The sequence below is a fragment of the Corvus moneduloides genome, chromosome 6, assembly GCF_009650955.1.
Source record: "Corvus moneduloides isolate bCorMon1 chromosome 6, bCorMon1.pri, whole genome shotgun sequence".
In the NCBI taxonomy this organism is placed as follows: Eukaryota; Metazoa; Chordata; class Aves; order Passeriformes; family Corvidae; genus Corvus; species Corvus moneduloides.
The window spans coordinates 30,194,899-30,221,037 of record NC_045481.1 but is presented as its reverse complement, the minus strand read 5'-3'; the positions used below and the strand labels follow the sequence as shown (position 1 = coordinate 30,221,037).

The 26,139-nt window shown below is 35.6% G+C and overlaps 1 protein-coding gene across 6 annotated transcripts in view; it reads left to right on the top strand.

Moving 5' to 3' along the window:
- The window catches only part of DPH6 (diphthamine biosynthesis 6), a 229,962-nt gene that overhangs the window by 125,044 nt on the left and 78,779 nt on the right, over positions 1-26,139 (top strand). For all 6 annotated transcript variants that reach the window (XR_004240725.1, XM_032111720.1, XM_032111723.1 and 3 more), the window contains one exon: positions 11,905-12,147. Coding sequence is in view for 5 of the 6 variants with exons in the window: in XM_032111720.1 (XP_031967611.1) it covers positions 11,905-12,147 (243 nt within the window). In the remaining variant the exon portion in view is untranslated. The remainder of the gene's footprint in view (positions 1-11,904; positions 12,148-26,139) is intronic.

Sequence of the window (26,139 nt, the reverse complement as noted above, 5' to 3'; positions counted from 1 at the left end):
GTGTTCGAAAGGTGTTGAGCTGATTTATTGTTCTCTGATGATGTTTTAAAGGGCATATTTCACTATTATCTTGTTCTGCATACAGGGCTTAGTCCTGCAAGGTGCAATATATGCTTTTACTGAAGTCTGCATAAAATCAAAGCATTACATCACCTTACAAGGCCAGGGTATACAGCGAAAAACATTCCTTTACATAAACATCCATGACACCCTGAGTTAGCAATAAAATCAAGAAATAAAAATACCAGTTGGAATAACTATTTTTCTCCACCTTTCTTCATATTACAGGCATTATTCTTTTCTACCCTTCTCCATTCCCCATTAGTGCCCTTCCCAATTGTAGCACAGCTATTTTTCTGAAGAATCAGATTAGCTATTAGAAGTTCAAAACATACATCACAGAAACAGTTCATTTCTCTTTGGTTTGAACATTTAATTATTTGCTATCAGCATGTGATAGGTTTTCTGCAAAAACATGTAATTGTTTTTTGTTGGAGAGCTATATGAGTTAACTCACTGAGATCTGAATGTCAGAAACCCTGAGGTTTGGAGTCAAATGCTGTGAGCGGTTACACTGCCAAACATGAACTCTGGAATCACACTGAAAGATGCTGTGTGCTAGCTATACCTCACTGGACTTCGTAACAAATAATTCATGCTAATTGAACATAGGCCAGACTTTTTTTCACAACAGAACCCAGTCTTGTCACAAAACCCTAAAACATGACCTAAAACTGGTAGATGAACGGTCAAGTCGTGCAACTTCAATCTTTATGTCATATAAATAGAATGCAAAATTTATATGACACAATTTCCATCACTGAAGATTTTGGCCTTTTTTGCATACTTTTTGAATACTGTGCACTGTTTAGCTGAATATTAGAAGCTCATTCTGTTGGGCTGAACAAGCAAAATATTAGACATTTGCATTGTCATCCAAGGTTATGTTTTCAGTAACATACCTATAATTTCTCTTGACTCAAAAAGCAATATTAGATATTTAAACTGTTCTCAGCATGATTTGTAGACTTTGATAGAGCCTCTGTTTTTGAAGAGATACTCTACTGGTTATTTGTAAAATTCAAATTAACAGTTAAAAGATTTTCTGATAATAATGCCATCAATATTGTTTCTAATTCATCATTTCTGTGCTTAAGTTTTAACTATTATACATCCAAGAGAACTTCTTGATCCCATCTCGTGTTCACATTAGGCTTGTGTAAGCATTTTTAATTTCTTTTTAAAAATGTGGTAAAAATTCCGTCCCCAACATGATTTCTATTTTGTCATCTTGTGTCTTTTGAAGTAGCCTAAATATTGCACAAAAACTGTTCATACAGAGTTATCTGTCTGAATGTTCTGTAGTATAAGGCTTATCTTAAGTATCTTTTATAGTGTTAAATGTTTGTCATTTCAAAAACTGTAAGGTAACAATGACCATCTCATAGCAGTTTAGAATGCTTGTAATTTTTGTATAATGTTAGACTATGAAGATAGAAATCCTAATCAGATATGTATCAGTTTTGATATAGTGTTCATTGTAAAGCTTTTGCACATCATAACTAATACTTTTCATCGTAGAGCAGGATCATGCCATCCTGTATTATCTAAGATCATGAATTTATTTAAACAAATTAGAACAGTTCCAGTAGAAGATGTTAAGAGATGTGCTTCCTGGAGTGCCCATTTTCACAACAGCACTGTCATTATCAGGAAAAAAGGAAAATACTAAGAAGAAAATACTAAAGAAGGGATTTGAACCTGGGTCTCGGCAATATTGCAGCTGATTAACCTAATTGCTGGATTATTCTTTGCTGGAGTCTGCCCCTCCGTTCCTCTTATTTAGCCCTTTTTAGTTTCAAAACTTGGCTTTCTATCCATTTTTGTATCAGAGGGCTTGACTCTCCAATTAGTTTTTGCTAGCAAAATAACTACTTTGTTAATAATGCAAACAAAAGGGCTAAGCACATAGTAAATTTGCAGGCACTGATTCTTGAAATTGGTTTGTGATATAAGATGGATGGAAACATGATTACGGCTTGAATGGCACAACATGAGATACGTATTTTATTGGTAATTTTTTACTTACTAATACACTGTCAATATATTGCAATTTCCAGTTCTCAACTTTTATCCTTTTAAACCACTTAGAAAATTCCATGAAAATGAGTACTAAAAGGAACAAGTTGAAGATACACAAAACCAAAAACTACCCCAGAAAAAAAATTAAAAATGTATAATGCGAGATAGTAACTCCGTACCCAGATGAATATGTATTACTGTATAGAATATAATTTAATACAGTTATAATCTAATTATGAAACAGAATTAAACAGAAAAAAAATTTGTTACAGAAATTCAATTTTTAAATGCAAGTTACCACTTAGTCAAAAGGAAAGTTCTTGTTTTGAAGTGCTGCCGATCTAAGTGAAAGCTCCATAGAAAACTCTGCCTCATTGCATGGTTAGGAATTTAATGATACTTTATATAAGGATGTTGTCCACACTGCAATTCTGATAAAAGGTCAGTATTTAAGCATACAATAGATAAAAAGTTGTGAAAATGGATGAGCGTATTTAGTGTATTTCTGAGATTGTTGTTGTGTTTCACTGATTTCCATTGGTTTTATTTTTTTTTGTTAGGAATCTTTATATTTTAGGATAGATAATAGCATGCATTAACAAAGGCATTCCTTTCCAGATGCATTTTGTTTCTTGGATTGCACTTCATAAACATTGTAATTCAGATTACATGAGAATGTACAATACATCATCACTGTGGAATTACAAGTTCTTTAAATTTATAGATCAGGTCATATCTTACTGCTCAGAGCACAGAATTCTTGCTGTACTGCTGGATTTAGCAGGATTTTGCAGCTGATACCATGGAGTCCCTAACACCCAAACTCATTTCTTTGTCAATTTTTGTTTAATTGATGATGCGGAAAAGGTAATACGACATTAGTTTGGCCAACAATATTAAGTATATATGTGGATCTTTGTTGAAAGGTTCAGTTTCTGTAAGTATAATCAGAACTTGACTTACAAATTTGCATTGGAAGATGTATCCCTAGAGAAAGATATTCTGCTATTTAAGGAAGTATTATCACTGAAATACGAATAAATAAGTAGAGGATTGTGATAAATACTGTATGTCATGTAGGTTATATATTATATGCTTTACTATTGTGTGTATTGTACAGGTACATCTAGCTGCACAAACAAATCTCCTTTCATTTCCACTTGGAAATGGTGGATATACTTATTATAAATTGGACTTCTGCACTAAATAATCTTTGTCATACATTACAAACATACATTACAAACATGTCATACATTACAAACATACATACGAGCTGTTTTAATGTTGATTATTGCTTAGGTAGTCATAGATGTAAGTAAAATGCATGTGAGACTAGTTATACATAGAGAATAGGTAAAAGCAAAAAAAAAAAAAAACAAACCAAAACCACACTCTATGGCTAGAATGAGAACTATTACTTTTAGCTTACTGTAGTTACAGTTAACTTGTTTTTGGTTATCTGGTGCTTGGTTTTATGCAACTGCTTCTTTCCCATCTCCCAGTCATCACAAACCACCTTAAAGTAGCCAGTGACAATCATGAACGGCGTATTTCGCATAAGAGTATTAAGCCAAGTGAAGGCTGGGAACAAAATCTTTTCTGTAAGAATAGAATGTCACGGTGTTAATGTGTTTCATACACTGTGAATTACTGTCGTGTGATGAACAGCTTTCACTTTTCAGTACAGAGTATTTTCTCTGCCTAGCTGTCCCTCTTCTGTTTATAATCACATTAAACTTTTGACAGTTGGCATGAATAAGGATTGTAGACAGGTAGGAAAGGGAAAAAAACCAACACACTCTTTATAGGATTTTATGACTGCAGTCTTGATTCTCCTTGGATGCTGAATTCCACAACAGATCAGCAGCCGTAAGCAGCAGCACCCTTATTGTTAATAGAAACTTAAATCTAGAAATTTCTACTGTGCTTTCTTGGACTGCTTTATCACTGCAGTGATAGTTGAACTGGTGATTTAGTTTACTGTAAGTGGACATTGTCAGCAGAAGCTTCAGTTAATGTGGGAAGGTTATTGCAAGATTCCTTTCTAAGTATGCATGTTTAAGGATAAAAGTAGAAGAGACAAAGTCTGTAATACAAACACGTATCACATCACTTGATCTTTTGTCTTTTCTTCCTTTAGATAGTGTGTGTATGGATACAGTTACCTTGTAACCTGTCTCCTTTATGTGCTATTCAGTTCCCTAGAACTGTTAAGAGTAGAGAAAAATGTAGAAATCGAGGAGGGAGGATTGTCTTGTGAACATGCCAGCTATATCTTTCTCTGGTGATACTTTTTAAAGCTATTATGAAAACAAATTTAGGATTAAATAGTAAAACCACAAGTGAACTGTGTGGGAACCCCAAATAAATACTTAGGTAACCTCATGTAAGTTGTAGACAATTTCCACTTTGCAGAAGAGAGTAAAAACAGGGGGGTTTTAAGTTTTACATCTTTACCCTGGCAGATTAAGATGCTTATCATAATTTGAATGCTGCTATGCTGAGCCATAAACTGGAAAACAGTGTTAGTGATCAAATCTAAAAACTTCTGGTAAAAAGGACTTCATTAGCTCTGAAGAATCATCTGAAGCTTTGATATCACCTTTCTTTTACAGACTTCCTTTTGAAATATGGAAACCATATCATACTTTTTTGTAAAGGTTATGATACCAGTTTGGGGATTTTTAACAAATTTTAGTCTTTGATTAGACCAATGTCAGAACAGAGACTGCATCTTCTTTTGTCCTATACTGAATGTGTTTCTAGTAAAAAGCAGTTATGTTTTAATATAAACTGTTCAGCAGTTCTTCAGTCAAGTTTTCTCCCTTGTTCTGAATATCTGTATTTCAAAATATTTTTGCCATATGTTCTGGCATGAGTTTTCATTTTTCCTAAGCTGTCTTGTTTTCTTATTTGCTGCCTTTATTTCAAACCTATCTGAGTCCATTTTTATTATTTCTACTGGTGCACATTCCAATTTAGTATCCTCTGTGGGTTTCATTATCATGCTGTTAATCCCTTCTTCCAGTGACTTAATGAAGATGTTAAACAAAATCAAGCCTAATACCAATCCCTGCGGCACCCCACTTCAGTTACATTGGCATTTTCATTACTCTCTCCTTACAGACTATCAGCTAGTTAACAGCATTTATAATTAGGAGAGTTAAAAAATAATTTCCAGATATGCCTTATCAGATATTTTAAGAATCCATATGAATTATAACTATTATCCTCTATTATCTCTGCATATAATTCACTAAAAAACATAATCACCTGCAGTGGATATAATGTGCATTTTCTAAAAATGTGGTATCCATTGCTTAAGAGTTCATGTGTATGTTGAGTCCTTTCCCTCACTTTACACTGTTGGATACTAGTCTTTCCTACCTTGTTTGTCTGGACCCTGACAAGGCCTTTAGTTTTTCTAGTAAATACCAATTTAAGTGTATCATTCCCCATCCCAACCCCAATTGTTAGGAACCGACTCATCTGAGTACATTTTTAAAAAATTTGTTTTGTTTGGCTTCTTTATTTGAAGTGATATGAATAATAAATGAGGAAGTGTTAATCAGTCTGGAGGTTTTACTCCATTTTTTAGATAAGGTATGTTCATAAAGCTGAGTGTTCTGCAATTTTTCACAGTTGGCAGATTTGCTAATGTGGTTGTGTGAGAACTTGTGATTTTTTTCAAAAGCTTGAGAGGAATGGTAGGCTTTGTAAAAGGTGGCAGATTAATAGTCATGAAGACTAGAATTCCACTGTCCCAAGGAAGAAATGCATCAAAGATTAATACTCTTGTTAGCTTGCTCATTTTAAAGTAGGAAGACTGCTCTTTTTATATTTAGGAAAAAGCACCCTTCTAAATGTGGAGAACAGTTTATCATCTATGGCATTAAGTCTTTGAGCTGTCTTCTGTAATTTTCCATGAAGGAAAAATATATACCATGGGCACTAGTACAGCACATGGGCCAAAATATGCGTATTGAGTAAAGAATATTTTTACCTCAATTTTGTTCATTTCCTCTCTCTCTAGTGGAGATTCCAAGTTGACTAAAACAAGAGTCATGGAGAAGATTTCAGACTAGCTGTCTATCATGTCCACATGGATGTATTAGATGGCAAGGCTTTTTCACCCACCTTTATTGGAATCTTTCTAGATGTTTATAACTACAGGTTCTGACTTTAAAAGCTGCATTTATTTTTGATTTATGTCTAATACTCCCTTGGAATACGAATGACAGTTTTTGAGGTGGGTTTTCTTAGTGAAAATTTCAGTTTTTCAGTCTTTGTCTTCTGTAAATCAGAAGTGTGTGGGTTTTATTTCTGTCAGTTGTAGAGCAGAATAAAATAGATTTGACATTGATCAAGATTTAAAAACAACCAACACATTTCCAAAAGTATGTATGCAAATATTACAATTTTCTGTGATAGGTTAGAACAGTTTTTAAAAGATTATTTTCAAGCTAAGACTTTGATCTCACCTTCTCTTAAGTTTTTGACCTGATCGTCCCTCTCAGGTCTGTGCATTTAGCATTTTGTTAAACTTCAAGGTACTACAGACCTTCAGGAATGTATTAGATTAGATTGCCTGCTGTAAATCCAGCACTGTCAAAAAGCTCATTTTGAGTTACTCGATTTTTAGAGGATTGCAGAGGTGTTTACAATTGGGAAGTATAGAGTATGTTTAGGAGATATTCATTATGTTGGTTTAGTATTCATAACAGTATTGTGGCTTCTTCAGATGCACTGTTGAGTTTAAAGAACTGCCAGGTTTTGTGCTGCTCAGTGTTTGTGTACTGTGTGACATGATACTTCTCTTTGGTATCATTTAAATTAGGAAATGCACAAAAGTTTTAGGTGTGTTGCTAGTGTTATGACACTGTGTTCAATGTCAAATATGACTGTGTGGGATGATGTATCTTAATTTTCCTGAACTGCAGAGGAAAAAAAAATACAGCCTAGGTTGGCATCCATGAAATTGCTGTACTATTTCACTTCTTGTTAAAAAAAATGTTCTATGGATTTTCAACACACAAATATTTAAGTTCAAAGACAAAAATTTAAAACACACATTGATAAAATAAACCTTTATAGTGAAGAGCAATACAAAATGATGAGTGTTTTGTAGTCTTGTAACTTAGGAGATCAGATACATATTGAAACATCTATCCCAAAATAAGAACTAGCAAAATGGAGTCACAGCATCTGAAAACTAAATTATAAAACCCTAAAAACTGTGGAAATATTACAGGTAGTTCAATAAAATAGCCATAGTATTCTGTTGATTAATTTGTATTGATTAATTATACTTTCTTGACCTAACTAGGAAAAAAGATTATTTTATTCAAAGGGAAGTTCTGAAGTTTTGAGTATGATGTGAAAACATTTGACTAAGCTATATGTGGAGTCTTAGTAATGTCGGGTTTTTTTGGTCAAAGGTAACAATAATAATATTATTAATAATAATAATTTAGGAATATATCCTTCATCTTTTAGCTACTGACAACTGCACATTTTTTCTCAGAAGAAAACCTGTATCAAACTGAACTATGTGTTATGAAGTCAATCCTGGAATTTGTAGACTACAGTTTTGTAACAGTTCAAGAAAAAACATGTGAATTACATTAAAAGTTGGGTGTATTTGAATCATGTTAGATACAATTTGTTTTCATAGTGTGAACTCAAAGCTTTTCAATTACTGTTGTCTAAACAATGCCTTTAAAACTTTATTCATATAGTCAGTTGAATGAAAGATTTCACATTGCAAAAAGCAATTTTGCCATCATTATCTAAAATAAGAGGGCCCTAGGAAGAAAGGATTATCATATATTGAATAAAAAGTTCACCACCTTGCAGCTTTAATCCCGTTAGAAAAGATTATTTCTATCTAACTTAATCAGCCAGAGGTCTTTATTGCCTCAAGTATTAATTGATTTAGGTCTTCATTAAGGTCAGAGGTACCCGTGGCTGACCAGAGGCAGCCTATTAGTGTGTTGTCAGTTCTGCTTATTTACATTGACTGAGCCTAATGGTGGGCTGTGTCACTGTTAGGTCAGGGGGTCACTGAACCTTTCGTGCATCCTGACCTGTTAAAGGGCAGCAGTCACTCAGACACCAAACTGCATTCATAACAAAGATTTGGCTGATTGCATATTGACTCCGTCCTTCCAAGAAACATGTGTTTGTGGTGCAACTATTAGCATTTGCCAAAGTATCTGTGGGTGAATGTTTGAGATCCCTCTGTTAGAAGTTTCCAGCAATTTTTATATTGTCAGTTAATCACTAGCAAGTCTTAATAATACCACCAGGAACAGTTTCATAAACTTTCTGTGTTGCTCTTGGCCTTTAATTGAAAAAGAAACAAGTCAGTGCCTATCTATAGGTATCCTATTGCTTCTGTTTCTTTCTAGGCAACAATAATTGCAGCTTTCTAATTACCATCTTAAGTTAGACCTTATGTTAAGTCTGGTTTTGTCATTGTTTCTTTTCCTGATACATACATATACATATATATGTGTGTACGGGAGATATGTTGTGTTTTTGGTAACTTAGAATACTTTTAAAAACTTTTTCATGGGATAGGACAGTTTGAAGTGGCACGGAGTCAGTTCTTCTCGCTGTTCCGTTCCATGATACCATAGATGCTTTCCTTCTGTTTTCCTAATAAGTGAAAGCACCTTAGAAAAACAAAAGCTGCTATACAGTCTTGCATTGGTATAAGCTGTGCCCTAGGTCTGAATTATACTTACCCCTGCAAGACAGCTACACTGTGAAAACTAGTAATTCTCGAATAATCTCTTAGCTTTCTACCCATGAGAGCATGCATTGCATCCTCTGAGGTGCTGGTTGTCCACTGAACTCCCCTGATTATTTACAGTTGTGCCAACTGAGCAAAACAGCTGCTAAACTATTATGTTAACTTATAAGGACTCACCTTCCATTTAACTTGCAATGATACAAATGAAAATAAAAAGGGAAGAAATGTGGAATCACATGAGGCCCCATTTATAACCTGCTTACTGCCATGAAACTATATTGAAAATAAATTTGTACAAGTGAGCATCTCAGCAGTATGAAGCTTGAGTTTTCTGGGTTTTCTTTGGTTCAAGTCTTTATTGAAATTTTAGCACTGGAAATATGTGTATGGTCTGCAGTGAAAATCAGATCACCAGTGAGACATCCACTATATACATACGGGTCCTTTAGGGATCAATATAGATCTTTTGTATTACAGTTTTGTTTCTATGCTGAGCTGTGTAACGCAAGTCCTCTAGGCTCGATACACTGTGAATCTATACCCTCAAAGATCTTCTGTTATCCTCCTAAATGCTCCAAAAGATAAACTGTTGCAAGGTTCTAGCAGGGTTTTGCAGAACACTTTCACAACACAAGTACTGACACCATACATTGTGACAGCTCCTCTTGTAAGATTTCAGTACTGTGAACAAGATAGTATGATGACTTCCCTGTTTTAAATGCCTTTTACTCTGCTAAAAATTTTCTGTATAATGCTTCAAATATTCCAGAGACAACGTCTTGAAATCTGCTAAAACAGTGTTTGTACTGGTTTGCTGCTTTGTCCTTGCTGATTATTTATGCTTGCTTTTTATGACCGAGTCACTGGGAAAGAGAAAAGACGCCCCTCCTCCTTCCCTTATTCTAAATTATGTCCCCCTGAAATACAGTTGCTGCAAATCTGTGGCCATTTTTTTATGCTTTTCCCCTCTTTTCCCCTTGCATCCACCCTTCCATAACATGGTGGCTTGTTGGGAACACTGTTTTTCTATTAATTGCATCTTAAGATACAAACAAGTATGTTAGGAACAGAGGGATTTTTTCAATTGATTTTTTTAAAAACTCTGCAAAATTCCCACTGAATCTTAGCCAAAAGTGGTGCCAATTTTGCTCAAATCCTTCAGAGATTTTTTTATGACCTTGCTTTTGACCAGTGGGGTTAATTGTATCAGAACTGTCCAGAATACTTTAAGAAAGTGCTATCTTGGTCTGTATTTCAAAACACTGACAGATATTTTATCGTTAATTAGTATTCATATTATGTCTCAAACAATCTGTTCAAGAATAGGGGAAGTGAACTGGTTGAACAGCTCTTCTGTCTACCTAATAATTAACATGGGTGATGCATGGAAAACCAGCAGCTCAACAGGGGAAAAAAAGGAAGAAAACCATCAGTGTGATTTTTTTTCTGTAGAAGTATAAACTACCTGCATTGGAGTTTTTGACTAATGCATGAATTTCACTTTGCAGAGGTGAAAATGAATGGTTTGCTTTAAAAACAAACCTGTGCCCCTCTGAATCATATCTTTCTGAATTTGTTTCTCATCTTGTCAGTATGCCACTTGGTAGCTGGCTGGACTCCCTTCTTTAGTGGCACATATTTTAAAATAGCGCTGTAAAAAAAAAAAAAAGACCATTTGTTCCTATAAACCAAAATATTGCTTTCATATATTTTTTCCAAATTCAGGATTATATATAGCATTATCAAACAATATTTCAGGTATTTTAAACCATTTAAATAGTTGATGTGTGTCAGTTGATATATTGTTTCCTCTCTGCCTCCTCCCCCTCTTCAGCTGCTAATCATAGAACTTGTATGCCAAATTGTGTAAGATACTCTTCCAATAGTTACATGTGTGAGTCTTTTGTGAGACACAGACAGTTATGAGGACAGATTTGGAGTTGCATATGGGTCTGTCACATGGTTTGATTGCCATGTCTTCTAGGACACAGATTTCTTTTCTAATTATTCTTAATTCTGAGGAGTTTTTACAGTTTATACAGTAAGTTCTGCAAAATTCTTCTGAAAGATTTCTTTCACAGTCCATTTTCTCTGTCTTTACTCCTAGCAAAATTCTTCCTGTGCTGACTTCAAAGCTGCTTACGCCCACCTTACTTCCCACTTCTATACTTAGTTTTCTTTTGATAGTGAATAAAATTTACTGTTTCACTGATTAGGAAATGCACAGACGTTCTAGAGAAGTGCAGCATAAGATGATGAAAAGTTTTCATATTTACATTAAGATTTTATAAAAAAGTCTTTGAGATGTCTGAATAATAAGGATAAATGTTTCCTTTGCTGGCTGCTGTTAAAAAAAGTAGGTCTTCAGAGTGTTGCCAGGAAGATTTTGGAAAATAAGCCCAAAGTAACTGCATTGCAGTAGTAAATCTGGCCACCCATTTAATTCCATTTTCAAAAGGTGACCCATCTCTTTGTTCAAGTAGAATTCTTCAGCATTTTATTTTCAGACTGCAATTTGCTTTTTCCTTCTGGTGGAATATCATCCCGTTTTTTTCATACACAATCATTTAGGTGTTCTGCAAGTACATTTTTTACAGTATTTTTAAATTAGTTTACTAAAGATGTTACAGATACGTACTGATACTTTCTTATATGGTTTTATATAAAACAAAGCTCAAGACATAGAAGATTAAAAAATAGCATTGAACCAAAGATAATGTGCATCATCACTCATAAGAAAAGAAAACAAGAACATATTTAACCATGTTGGGGCATCAGTGTGATCCAGCAGCTATAACAGTCCAGAACATCAGATTGTTGTTTTGAGCTGACACATACATCCATGCATTAACTGTTGGGTTACAGTTTATTGTAGTGCTGTGTTTCTGTGTTGTAGTTAAATCCCTATAAAAAATTATCCTTAGACTGGCATGTTTGCTCCATTTGTGACAAATGATGGCAAAGAACAGTACTACTGAAGGAAACTAGCTGGAGGAGAGAAAGGTGCTTCCCTTGTCTTCTGTAAATTCCCAGAATCTTATTTACTTGGTTTGATTCTCTCCTAGGTTGGCGATATTCTCTACTGTGCTGGACAGATTGCTCTGGTACCTTGCACAATGCAGCTTGTTAGCGGTGGCATACACAGAGAGGCTGGAGTTTCCCTCCGTCATGTTGAGCGAGTTCTTCAAGCTATGAGCCAGAAGACTGCACTCCACCACGTCATCACAGCCAGCTGCTACGTAACTGACAGCAAGAGCATTCCTATTGCTCGCTCCATGTGGCAGAAGAAATTAAGGGAATGCAAAAAGGTAGCTGCCATATCAATTTTCTTCTTTCTGCGTTGTCTTTTTTTCTCTCTAAGTCTTGCAGTAATATCAGAATTTTCTTAGTACATTTCAGAGGGGTTCAAGTAAATGTTTGGTTGAGCTGTTATATTCTGGCTCGTAAGTGGTTGTGCACAACTGAGAAAGAAAATTGCTTAATAGAAAGTTATATTCACCACTAACTTTGTCTTAATTCCCCAAAGCGTTGTGTTAAAGAACTCTCAAAGAACAGTCAATTTCTCTACCAAAATGTGAACAATACCTCATTTGAATTACTTCTGTCCATATATTTTTGCATAATGAGAAATGGGTATTTTACTTCAACTTTTTGTGAGTTGTTCTGTTGAGGATCTTTTCCCCACTTTCTTACAAATAATACTGTTATGATAACTGAGTTTAGCAATCTACTGCTCATTATTGTTTTATATTCAGCTGGACTTCTAAGACCAGCTGGACTTCTAAGACCATATCTGGACATGCCTGTCTATTGATTAACACTAACAGCATAATAATTTGCACAATGATTTATAATGATGCCACAATAATTTCTAATTTGTATGTGCCCCTTTTCTTAAATAGCCATGGAACACCCAGACAGCCTTAAAAGGTATGCGTAAAAACCAAATGCATAATTGCTGTATAATTTAATATAGCCTAATTATGTTTTCTTGGGGCTTAGAAGCATAGAATATGTTAATATTTTCACAGAAGAAGGAAAAAACACCTGAAACTTTCCTTCTAGTTGCCTTTGCTTCTAGGCTCTGCACCAGGCAAGTGTCTTTCTGAGTAAAGATGTAGATTTTGCTTACATGCTTACACATCTCAACTTGATTTACTAATAAAAAACACTCTAAAATAGTTTTTATTACTTCTTCAAGACCAGATTCAGATCCAGTATTGAATCTAAATTCAGTTCAGTTTTTGAAATTAAATTCCGATTTTTGTTCCGTGACCAACTGGTAACATACCACTAACCCTATCTGCCTTCTGATTTGCAATATATAACATTGGAAGACAGATTGGTGGTATTTGCCAGTTCTTTGAAACTTATCCTTTTTCCATATACAGTCTTTTAGGTCTTCCATAGTTATTATGCATACCAGCTACTCTTTATTTCTTCCACTTACTAAGATGACTAGGCAGTACTGGCTTTTTTTTTTCTTTTTTTTAGCTACCTGAAAAATATTGATTAAGTTGCTTATGTTTGAGCTATCACTAATATCTATTCCATGTCACTTCTTTATTGGTCAAGCCATAGCTTAAAAAATGGATTGTTGCCTGCACGTACTCCTGTGAAGTGATAGCTGCCTGACAGTTTTCAGAAATCTTTAAGAAAAACATCCTGCAATCAGGCATCAGGCAATCCTGTAGGATGTTCATCAGTCTTATGCTGTGCTTATCAGATCATAATTCAGTAATGACAGTATCAGAAAGTGAAAAAAATATTAGATAAAGTAATGTGTGCCACAACACCGTCTAAAAATGCTTTGGATAAAACCTAAATATAAATGGGAGTGAGATGTTATCAGCAGCTGCATATTCCTGTTTCTATCATTTTGTCAATAGGAGGATCAGACAGAGGAATTCAATTTCTCCTCAGGATATGCATATTTTTTGATTAGTAGGGGTTTATCTACAAAGTAAAACAGAGAAAAATACTTATCAAATACTTCTGTTACAAGGAACTAGAGGAGGGAATTACCCTGCCCTGAAAATACAATTGTCCTGTTAATGAAAATAGAGATTTTGTGTTGAAAACGATAAATTGTACAACAGTTGTACTTCTGGTTCAGTATCATTGAAAACAGGTAATGTAGCTTCTACTTTGGAACGGCCTTCCAGCTTCTGTAAGACACTGCCTTGCTCTGTGGAAGACAGAATATGGTAGCCTTACTCTGAAGGCATGTTTCTCACCTGTGTGGTTTTGTTGATGTTTTGTATCCCAGTGCTACTACAGACAGTTCTGTTGAATACCATGACATGAAATAATGGTCTGTTTTTGCCAAGTAAACTAAGTCAGCCAGGTCAAAAGTATTTTATTATTCTTTAACTTTATTTTAAGGAGTGGCCAAAGGCCTGAACCAGTAGCAACCTATAGATTATTTAATAAGAACAAATGGTTTCTCAGTTGAAATTGTTCTCCTTCTGTCATCCATCAAAAAAGGAGTTTGTTTGTGCAAATAAAACAGTTCAGCTCAGAACTCATTTTTTTAAGCTATACATCATAAAGCATAGAATTAATTATGTTTTAAAAATGGGATTTAGACTCTGTATTTCTATTTGTTGAATGTTCTGTATGTAATAGCAAAGCGATGGTATATTAAGATAATTTTATTTAAAATGGTGACTAAATCATATGCATCAGAACTGCCAAAGGTGTTTTTCTTTAGAGCATGAGAAATTTAGCATTCTGTCATGTGGTGATACCTGGTAAATATCTTCTACATAAATAATACTGTTCAGCAACTTCCCTTGAATCCTTCTACATGTTTGATGGCAGTAGTCAGTAAAGCACAAAAGGGATTATATAAATTGTTTAGGACACCAATATATTGGACCTAACAGCACATAATACAAAGAGAAGTATGAGAATTGTTCTCTGGATATGTTTGTATAGCACAAAAGGTTTACTTCTAAGAGCTGGATGTGGACATGCAGTTGCTCAAAGCTTCGTTTGAGATAAGGCCACAGGGTCAGACACACTTAGCTGGACTTTAGAAGACTTCTTGTAATATTGCCAGTGACAACTGTCTTTTAGGAACTTCTTGAGTTACAAAGAGAAAGATCAATTATATTTAAATTTAAATATTTTTAAAAATCTAGATAAATTATAAAAGTATATTTCAGAAGAATCTATTTTTTTCAGAGGCAATATTTCATATACTATTAACTAGAGAAGTGGTTCTAGTGAGCATCGAGGATGGGAGGGGATTGTAAGAGAGGGAGCAAACAGTAACAGTAAGCAGGCTGGACCCCCTAGCAACTTCTAACTTGTTTCAGTCACTCAGCCTCTGGTCCCTTCCTTATTCAAGCATCATTCTTTCCCCACACAACTCCTTTCTACTCCTGTCATCCTGATTTCCCTCACTCCTTATGGCAGCCCGGTATCTGTGCTCCCAGCACCATTCCTGCAGCCTCAACCCTACAGTATAACCCCCTGAGCTTCCCTGAGCTCCAGTTACCCACAGTCATCAAGGGTTGTGTCCTTAGAGCTGGAATGCAGGCCCTGTTCCTCTCTCCTCTTCCTTCATATGTCCCTTTGAATTGCAACATCACTGGAAAAGCCATTTGGGGTGACAGAGCAAACAGAAATCTGGTGAAGGGATGTAAGGTTGTAGTAGAAAGAAAAAAAAAAATAGTGGGGAGGGAAGGATAAGAAAGTAGCCCCACCAAGGGTTCACTCAAAAGAACAACACTTAACTCACTGGGCTAAGGATCTTTGGATCAACATTTTGAATGTCCACAAGAGAGATTACCTTTGTTAAAACTAAAAGGTATTGTAAAAACTGAGATCTAGAGTGAAGGAGCTGAAGTTAGCATTTAATTCTGTAGGCAGATAAAACTGCATTTTTGTTGCTGGAGAAATTAAAATGTAGATAAGGGAAGCAGTGGTTAAAATAAAAAAACAAAAACAAAAACAACAAACCAGAAAAACAGGGGCTGCAAAAATAGCATAAAGACAATTATGCAAATGAATAATCAAACCCAAAACCTAGGAGTTGCAGACTTACTGGAATTAGCAAATACAAGTGCTAGCCATCATCAGCTTTCTTCCACCCTATTTTTAAGTTACATTCCTTCCACGGTTTCTTTGTGATTGCCAGGCATACTTAGTGATATTTGGATACTCTGGAGGAGATAAGTTTAGGGACCTTCTCTAGCATACCTAGTAGCAGTTGTGTGCTAGAACAATTTCTGTCTAATCCAGTAGTTAGCATTTAGGGGGTTTTTGGGCTTTGTGTCTTCTTGGGGCTTTTTTTAAGTAGCCAAAAAAAAAAAAGAAATAAGCTTATAGCATTGGTAAAACTTTCTGGAAGAAGAACTGACAGTTTTCCAATTAAGTCTCATCTTGTGTTTTTCTTTACTTCACATCTTTTAATGACAGTGTCATGTAATATGATGATTTTATAAGCGGTTTTGCTAACTCATTCAGCAGAGTAATCAATAGAAAAAAATAAGCCAGATGGGTTGTAGTCCATTTGTATTGGGTGGGACAGATGGCATTATTGATAGATGGAAATATTCCAAATAATTATTGTATAATGATATAACAGTGACTGTGCCTGCAAAATTTTATTAATTTACTTTGTGAATGTATTTTATTCAGTAGGGCTTGAGTTGTACCATTTAGACAGTACTCCCACTATATTTAGTTGGGACCTGAGTCTACACCCTAACTTCTCCTTCCCCTGCCCATGGGTTTTCCATGCAGAGACATCCCTGTAGTATTTTGTTAGACTATTTCAAGTGGTGGATTGTACTTCTGTCTGTACAGCTGACTCCTCTAGGCTGAGATGGGCAAGATCATGGTTACATTTTTTTTCTACCTCTGAATGCTTGTTTTTTGCTTTCTTTTGTTATCCTTGCCGATACAAAGAAGAAATGTGGCGTGCTGTCTCAAGATTTCAGGCATTCCAGCTTGCTTAACTGCTGTGGTTTTTTTTTTTACATCTTGCTAATCCCTAGCAAGACTTGGTATAGCTAGATCAATAAAATACCTAAATCCTGATAAACTGTGGAAAAAATACTCATTGAGACTGTTGCTATTCAATTGTATATGCCATGGAAAAGTACTGTGAATTAATTCTTTCTGTGAGATAAGAGCATGTTAACTTCCTCGCAGAAAAATTTTGAGGCCATTTGCTGCTTTTGAAATACATTTGTTTATAAAAATGTGTGAATGCTAAAAATTAGTTTCAGTTATTTTGGTTGGATGAAATATATACAAACTTGGAGGCAGATTTTCCAGAACTCTCTGAAATGTTATCTCTTACTTCTTTGTTATAAAAAGAAAAAATTATAAGGAAATACTTCGGTGTATTCAGTACACAATGTTTTATCAACAGAAACTTTAGAATTGGTTGTGTTTGTAAGTGAACCCAAAACATCGGTGAAGGGAGATTTTGAGACAGTGAAAACAATATATTTTGTTAAGATAAGAAGACAGAGTTGCATAGAAAGATAATATTTAATGCAATATCAAGATATATTAATTGCACAAAGGTCATTATATCTTTTTTTCAGCAAGTCATTTTACGCATAGTATTTTTTTTAAATTCTGATATTATAGGTCAGTTCCCCTCTGAGTTATTGTAATAAGCAGCTGCCAATGTATTTTTCATCCTCATTAATGAAAAATCTACTTGATGAAATACTTCCTGTGACAAAAAAAATATATCTTATCACTTTTATAACGCAGGTTGCATTTGGACATTAGTTGGCTGGTACTCTCCCACCAAAAAATTTCTGAGCAAATATAGTGCAAACTTTAAAAGTTCTCCAGCCCATCTTCTTCTGACAGAAGCTTTCTTTTTTATTATGGTAAGAATTCAGCATGCGTGGCTGTGATCCCATGATTGTTTCAAATCCAGCAAAGAGTGCTGCAGTTGACTTTCATTCTGTCAGGAATGCCAGTCAGGTTGTTGACAATGTGTGTCTTAATAGTGTGTAATGCAGAAGTGATGGAAAAAAGATTCACAGTGTTTTATCTGATGTATATTGTGAATGGGCTCCACACTTATTTCAGCACTTGGGTAACTTGATGCCAAATTTAAAAATCTAAATTTAAACTTTTTGGACCAGATTTACAAACTGTTTAGATGTCAAAAGATGTAAGTGTGCCCGAACTTGGATTTTTTAAAGATACCTAAGAGCAGTCATCTAGGGCACTGGGCCCCTTCCAGGGAGCCCCTGCATCGTACCTTCTTCGACACTCCTTTAAATACCATTGGTGCTTTCATGTATCTCTCCACTTTGCCTTACAAATAATGTACAGGTCCCAAGTTATAAACAAGTTAAATCTTGAACAAGAATCTGTCTAGCTACATGCAGTTGTTTCCTGGAGTAATTAGTGTGTTTTCGTGGCAGTCATTTAGAATGGCATCATGCATCTGTAACAGCGGTCTGTGCATTGTTCAGACATTCCTGTGCTATTTGAAGTATACAGACTGTCATGAATTTAAATAAAATTCATGCATTCTCTAACACTTTATCCTAAAAACAACAGAAGTAGCTTATGCTCAAATAGTGGAACTTGAAGATCATTCTTGCTGCAAAGGATTGGATAAAGTTTTAAGATCCTCTTTTACCTATTGAGAAAATGACTATAAAACTTAAAATGAAATATTAATAAACCTCCCCAGATTTCTGTGAGAAGATACGTATTTTTTCACCATCCTGAACAGATGTTTCTAAGCCAGTAATATTCAGGTACACTTTTTTGCCTAATTTTTTATATGTATTGGTTAATATCTTTATTTAATACATTGTTAAATTTCCAAAAAGTGTTATAAATTCTGTGTCCTATAGAAAATAGTATAGGTAATGTTAATTTAATTGGTCTTCTTTTACGAGTTTCTTGAACAAAATAGTCAAAATATGAGTAATAGAAGTAAACAAGTATTATAAAGGTAAAAATGACAGATAAGAACACTGCTACATTTACATTGCAGTAAAATCTAATGTAGGTTAATTAATATGATTTGTAATATTACCAGAAGAAAACCATTTTTGTAAACCATTGCTGCCCGCCAGTACCTATGCCTATCAAAATTTCAATAGGAAGAATATGCATGGTTCTGTTTCCCTTTTTTGTCCCATCAGGTTCATAACATTTTTTTTGTTACTAGATGCTATTCGAATGGTCCACAGTTTGATATATTAACCCAGGCTTCTTTTATGGCCCACATTCAGAACACAGAGTACATTAAATCGCTCGGTGCTAGTGGGTCTTTCATCTTGTGCCTAGGGTATTTCATTTCCCCTGTGTTCAGATTAGGCAAAGCTTTTCTATTCATTTGAAGCAACTGTAATGAGAATATTTAACGCAGGTCAAATGCAGAGAGTGGAAATCAAGAGGTCCTTAGAAATAGTCTGCCATTTGACACTGGGCAACAATGGGAGATGAAAGGTTTGCCACTTGAACTTTTTCTTAAAAGAAGATTATGATATTCTATTTGTAACATTAGTGGAGCCTTAATAACTTTTAAAAAGGAGTATAGTCAACTAAAAGAACATGACTTTAACTGAAGCAATTTTTAGAAATTGAATATATGTGTATAAAAATCATATGATTGCATAATAGTCTAAAGAGTATGCATGAATTCAACTTGTAGAATATAAACAAAAAATATGAACAATAGAAAATACGAAATGAGAGCATTTCTTCTGTGATTGTTTGTGCAGATATCTACAGATACAATCAAACCCTCAGCTGGTATAGTCAGCATAGCTCTGTGATTTTCGTGGACTGATTTACACTGGCTTATTTGCCATTTACAGGTAATATATCCATGTGTTTGAATGTTATTTTCCAGGTAGACAGAGTGAAGAAATGCATGTCAAGTTATTCAGTGTGGTAAACAGCCTGGTTCATCCAGGCTGACTGATTTTCCCCTGCAGCAGTTCCCTTATAAGACTGGTTTTGAGTGATTCTTCATCTCCTTTGCTGAAAACATTAGTTCTGTTTTGAGCCTGTCACTTTTGTGCTAAGCAGGAGTGCATATATGCATCCACTGTTTGCTTAGGCCAGAACCTCTGGTCAAAAGTCTAACGTGTGATGACTGTGAAAGCCATTGCAGAGTTTCATCCCTGAAGCAAGTACCTGTTGTCACTGATTCGTTATAGAGGGGAAAAATGCCATTTTGGTTGAAAAGTGATCAAGGTCCTACTTTCAGGAAACTTCCCTATTAAACTGTAGTCCAAATTACACGTAGGGAACTTTAAATTCCCACAATGAAGGATAGAATTTCAGGATTTCATCACCTTCAAAATTTCTTTGTTCTCCTTTGGATGAGATAATCCTGTTGATCAGGACTGAAAGAAGAGCCATATTACCACCTCAACCTACATAGAAAGTCTTATTAAAAGCTAGTCCTTTCTAAAACTGTAGCAAGTTAATCTCTTTCAGGCCACAAACATCCGTTCCAAGTTACTGCTTCTGACAAGTAGTTTGATATTCAATACTAAATAGCTATTCTAGATCTTGGTCTTCTCCAGGGAGGATATTTTAGTTTGTCTCTTCAATGTAAACTCTGTAAAAATCAGAAAACTCAGATCTCAGAAACTAATTAAACTTATATACTGAAAGTCCTTCCCTGTGGCCAATATCCTCTTTGTTGTGATTATGCAGGACTTGGAAGAGCATTCCTGTTGCAGGAAGGAAACTTGCTATTGAATAGTGTACAGGGTCTTCCTGGGTCTTCATAAGAGCCTCTAAGATGCTGTGTTTTGGATTTGTGGCTAACATGCTAATCTTGAACATTTTCAAGGCTTTCAAGGCTTTTTCCCAGTCAGCACCCCAGTGAATAGACTGGGTGTGGGCAAGAGGCAGTCAAGGAGATATCCCATACTGTATGATACCATGCTCAGCCATAAAAACTGGAGAACTTGGTCTTTCAAGGTGGCTATTCCCCAGAGGCTGGCTGGGCATCAGTCTGCTGGTGGAAGGAGGTGAAGGATTGCCTTTGCATTGCTAGTTTCATCATCTCCACCTGCTGTGCGTACCTCAGCCCAAGAGTTCTCTCATGTTTGCTCTTCAAAATGTCTTTCCCATCCTGCTGGGGCTGGAGGGCATGCAAGTGGCTCTGTGGAGAAGAAGCTGCCTCTGGCTCAACACCTCAAGTAGATTCAGCAAATTACCACTGAAGACAAACTCCACAATTAACTAGGAAAATTCATACCTGTCCTTCTCCTTTGTCAAGTTTCAGTCAAAATTAGAGCTCAAATTATCATCTTTTCCTTTTGAAACTGTGCAAGGATCTTGTCTCTATTCAGATACATTAATGATCTTCTACCATCAAAAAATCAAAAGGAGGGAGAAAAAAAGAAATTGACTTGGGAAAACATCTTCATTCTTCCAGTGAACTACTTCTTATTTTATAACTACTTTATTTTATAACTACTATTTTATTGTATGATCCAAGGGATCCTACTAAATTTCAGTGCTTGATTATCCTCATCTCTGGTTCTGTGTGCTGGTCATAATAATAATTTCATCTCCTCTTCTTCCTCCTTTTCTCTGAAGGATATCACATGGTCTTCAAAATTAATAATAGATCTTTAATTTTCTTATTCATAAAAGTCAAAGTAACCCAAAAATTATTTATGCTTTCCTGTACTCCACTTTCAAAAAAGCACATAAGACAGTGTGAAAGTGAGCTATCTTATTTTGAAACCTCTTTAAATTTTTGCATAGCAAAAATGAGCAGTGCTCCCTGGTCAATACCCAGTTACATGCATGGCAGCTAGTAGTGAATAATCACTTTCAGCTTTCTCCCTGTTTTTATTCAGCTTCATTGATGAAAAATAAAAATGCATCCAGCTGACATGATACCTGTTCACTTGTCATCAGTTCTTTGGATGTAACACCATAAACCAGGTGGTAAGACTTGAAATATAACTGATTTTTATCTTGGACATTATTCAGTGTTAATATTATACAGGTCTTTATGCATCTTACTTATAACCACCTCTGTGGAAACACCCTGGCCATCTTCTGTAGTTGACCAAAATAGTTACTTTTGCATATATATCCATAAATATATATCCAATGAAGATGCGAGTGTGAAAGAGGAAAATGTAACTCTTAGCTGAAGGAAATACTAACTGTCAACCATTTTTAATTAAGATGGTGATTTTGGTAAAGGTTTGTCATAATTTGTCAAATGAGTGTTTGTGTGGAGTTGCAGACAGCAATGCAGTTATTCAGTCTCAGTCTCTCTGTGCATGTTCTGCAGAATTACATGGAGGAGACATATATATATATACAGATTTTTCTCCCTCCCTCCTCTTATACATATATGTGCCTATAGACGTAATATATATACCTTACAAGCATATCCATGAGTATATATTTATATTTTTTTCTTAGTATAACAACTTTTAACAAGTATATATTTTAATACATGTCACTTAAAGGCTATTTACTGAAAACCTTCCATTCTAATCTTCTGTACCTGAAGTCACCTGCCTTCAGGAGCATAACAGTTGAGATCCCATTATATATTTCAGTAGTAATCTGAGAGACATATCTTCATATTCAGAAGAACAAGTTTGCTTTCCATGTAGCTCATCCCAGTGACTGCTGAGAATGGCTACACATTTAACTCAAACTTGGCTTAGAACTTGTAGGTTATTGTGAACTTTCTCTTGGAGTGGGTCTGGCTGGAGTGGTTAATTTTCTTCACAGCAGCCCCTATAGTGCTGTGTTTTGGATTTGTGGACAACACTGTGTTGATAGCAGAGCAGTATGGGCTGTTGCTGGACAGTGCCTGCACAGCATGAAGACTTTCTCCTACTTTACGCATACCCAGCAAGGGTTTGGCAGAGCTTGGAGGGGACCTAGCTGAAACAGCTGAGCTGAATGGACTAAAGTATTATATTGTATTATATATCATACAGATTCATGCTTGATGATAAAAACTGGAGCAGGGGTGAGGTTTTTTCTTAACTTTTTGGGCAACCCAATGCAGTAGATTTTAAGAAATTGCCCGAATTGCATCATCTGAGTTTGACTTCTGTAACACTGAACTGGGAGTAAACTGGTCCTGCAAAATCCAAGTTCCAAACTGTATGTAGGACATTATTGGTCAATGTAAATGGCTTGAGTTAAAACAAAAGGCGTGTGAGGCCCTAGTAGTCGTATGGTATGCCATTTAACTGACCTTGTTTTGCAGTCATACCATATTAAAAAATGAAAGTAACTGACTAGCCTGTTGAAAACAAATATTTGCCTCAAAAATATTCATAGACATAAGATGGAATGTAAATGGATTTTCCAGTAAAAATTTGTATACTAAAAAGCATCACATTCAAAATGAAATTGCTTTCCAGAAAGCCAATCATATCCTGAGCTGCATCAGAAGAACTATGCCCAGCAGGTTGAAGGAGATGATTCTGCTCCTCTGCTCTGCTCTGGTGAGAGCCCACCTTGAGGACTGTATCCAGTTCTGGGGTCCTCAGCACAGGAAGGCCATGGACCTGTTGAAGCAAGTCCAGAGCAGGACTACAAAGCTGATCAGGGGGATAGAGCACCTTGTCTACAAGGAAAGGCAGAGAGAATTGGGATTGTTCAGCCTGGAAAAGAGAGGGCTCTGGGGTGACCTAATTGCAGCCTTCCAATACCTGGAAAGAACTTACAGGAAGGTGGGGCAAGACTATTTACAAGAGCAGGTAGTGACAGGGTAAGGGGGAAGGGCAAGGGACCTGGAGGTCCCTTCAAGGCCAGGCCAGGCTGAGCAACCAGGTCTAGTGGAAGGTGTCCCTGCCCATGGCAGGGAGTATGGAACTAGATGATCTTCAAGATTCCAACTCAAGCCATTCTGTGATTCTGTGAAATGGCTTTTGATTGCACATCATTATATCATATTGCTAATAAAGGTGGGTACTGCAATGAGGGAGAGCCTGACAGTTAGTGGAAGTTTAATAGTGCCACCAGAATTTTCAAATTGTTTTTCTTCTGCCTCCAGCAACATCAAAATTCTCTTCCTTGCATTCTACAAAATTTAATTACAAATTTGACAAGAGTAGCTAGTGGTGCTGTACATGTACAGGTGAACAGATGATGTAATTAAAATATGTGAGGGGAAGGCTGATGCTTGGTTTGAAAATTGGTTCCAGAGCTCATTGTCAAAATTCAGAAGAAAGTAGACTTTCAAAGAAAATGTCTTTGCAGTCAATATCCAAAATTCAAATTCTCTGTCATAAAATCTATTATCCTTAGTGCCCACAAAGTAGATTTTGACCATTAACTTTGCTCATTTTCTGTCTCATTTGGGTACACACTTGCAAATGATTTTCAACTAAAATCTTTCCATCTTGAATATCCTTACTTCAGTTAAACTCTCTTTCCTAAGTGCTTTTTTTTGACACTAGACATGAAGAGTAAAAACCCTCAGAGTGACAGTCTGTGATCATGTTTCATGTGGCAGACTTCATTTGCTTTCAGTTTGTATTACTATCAATTTATGACTTTGTTCCTTAAATAGTTATCTCTTTTTTTCCACATTGTAACTGATATATTGAATGATGTATGTTTGAGAGGTATTTCAAGGATCTTAACTTCAGTCATTAACTGGTTATGTCTTGGCTCAGGGACCTTTAGTTCATTGAGGGAAAGTTACTATTTTTTAAGCAAATAAAAGCCTTTCAGTATGTAATTGTTTTCTTATCAATTTTACATTTTCATGCCCTTTTGAGCATCTAGCATGCAGTGCTTGAATTTACATTTAGCTCTGCAGGAAATGCTTTAAATATTATTATTAAGAAGGAAAAAATCAAAAATCAAAGTGAATTTTTAGTACAATAGCAAGGTGTAGGAAGGTGCAATTGCAGCAACAGCAGCCTGGATTAGTGTGTAGAACTAACTCACAGCTTGACAGAAAATCCCTGCTGGGGAGGAAATGTAGGGGAACTGGCAGAATTTTGCTACATCTGCTCCCTACTGCTAATAAGCTTTAACCCATTTCATTTTTATTATGCTTGCTGTTTAGATATTTTGCTTCCAAAATTATATCTGTAACTATGATAACACATAAAAGGAAGCACAACAGGTAGGGCTGTTTAAAAATTTAAAACTATCAGCAAGGGATGTTAAAGGCCATAATGAGTAAGATGGTTATCTTCTCAGTGTGGGATTTTAGAGTTCAGGCACTTCAGTGCTGGTAGAAAGGCTGAGCAGAAGTACTGGGTAAAACTGATTTCATAGCTTGAGTGGCTCGTACAGCCAGAAGGCACCATTAGATTATTTATTTTGACCTGTATATCACAGACCATTACATTTCACCCAGAAATTCCCATTTTGAACTCTGTGAGTATACTTGTACTAAAATATATTAGACCTTAGGAGTTCCAAGTACTTTATGCCACAGGGTGAGAATGAAAAAGCTGAGCTTCGCATGCAGTAGGAAGAGTGTTAGTCAGGTTGGTAAGTACGCATGGTAGCATGACTATTTCTGCAGAGTAAGGCAAACAACCAAAGGATTGTATGGACTTTACAAAAGTGAAAAACCTTTCCTGACCCCTTTGACTTAGGGAAAAAATATACAGGTAGTCATATTGTATCAGAGCACTTGTATCAAAGTTCTGCTGAAAGCATAAACAGTTCCCTAAAATGAAATTAGATTAAAATAATGAAACCACCACTCCCCAAATCAGCTATAATAAACAAAATTTAAGACTTAATCTGTCTCATGACACATCAGTGGGAGTAATTAAGAGGGAAAATCAGAGTCATGTCCATTTTTAAAATTAATAATAATTGTCTAATTCTACATTTCAGGCATTTTGCCCCTTTGGCAGCCCTGCTGGCAGTCCTGTGTTTCTCAGTTTCTCAGTCCAGATACATCCACTGCAGTACTTTGAACATGCTTTTATCTGAATAATCAGTGGTAAAAATAATATTTATAACCATCTAAGAATGTGGTGGAAATGGTATTTTATATTTTCCATTCGATATTATCACATGCTTACCATAACTGATTATACAACATTTTAAAATCTTTCTTTTGCTCTGGTGGTGGCATGATTGTTACATACAATTATGAAATGTATTTTGAAGAGAGATTGAAATGTATAAAATTCAGTGGGTAGTTGAACACTTGAAGTCTGTGGGGCTGTTGAGACTGTGCTTTTAGATAATGGGTTAGAACAAGATTGTGGTACTTACCTGAGGAATCAAGCAAAAGTGGAAGTTTCAGTCTTTCAACAGGAGATGCTTCTCCATTACTGTGCATACAGAAGCCTGTGTCTTTCTTTCAG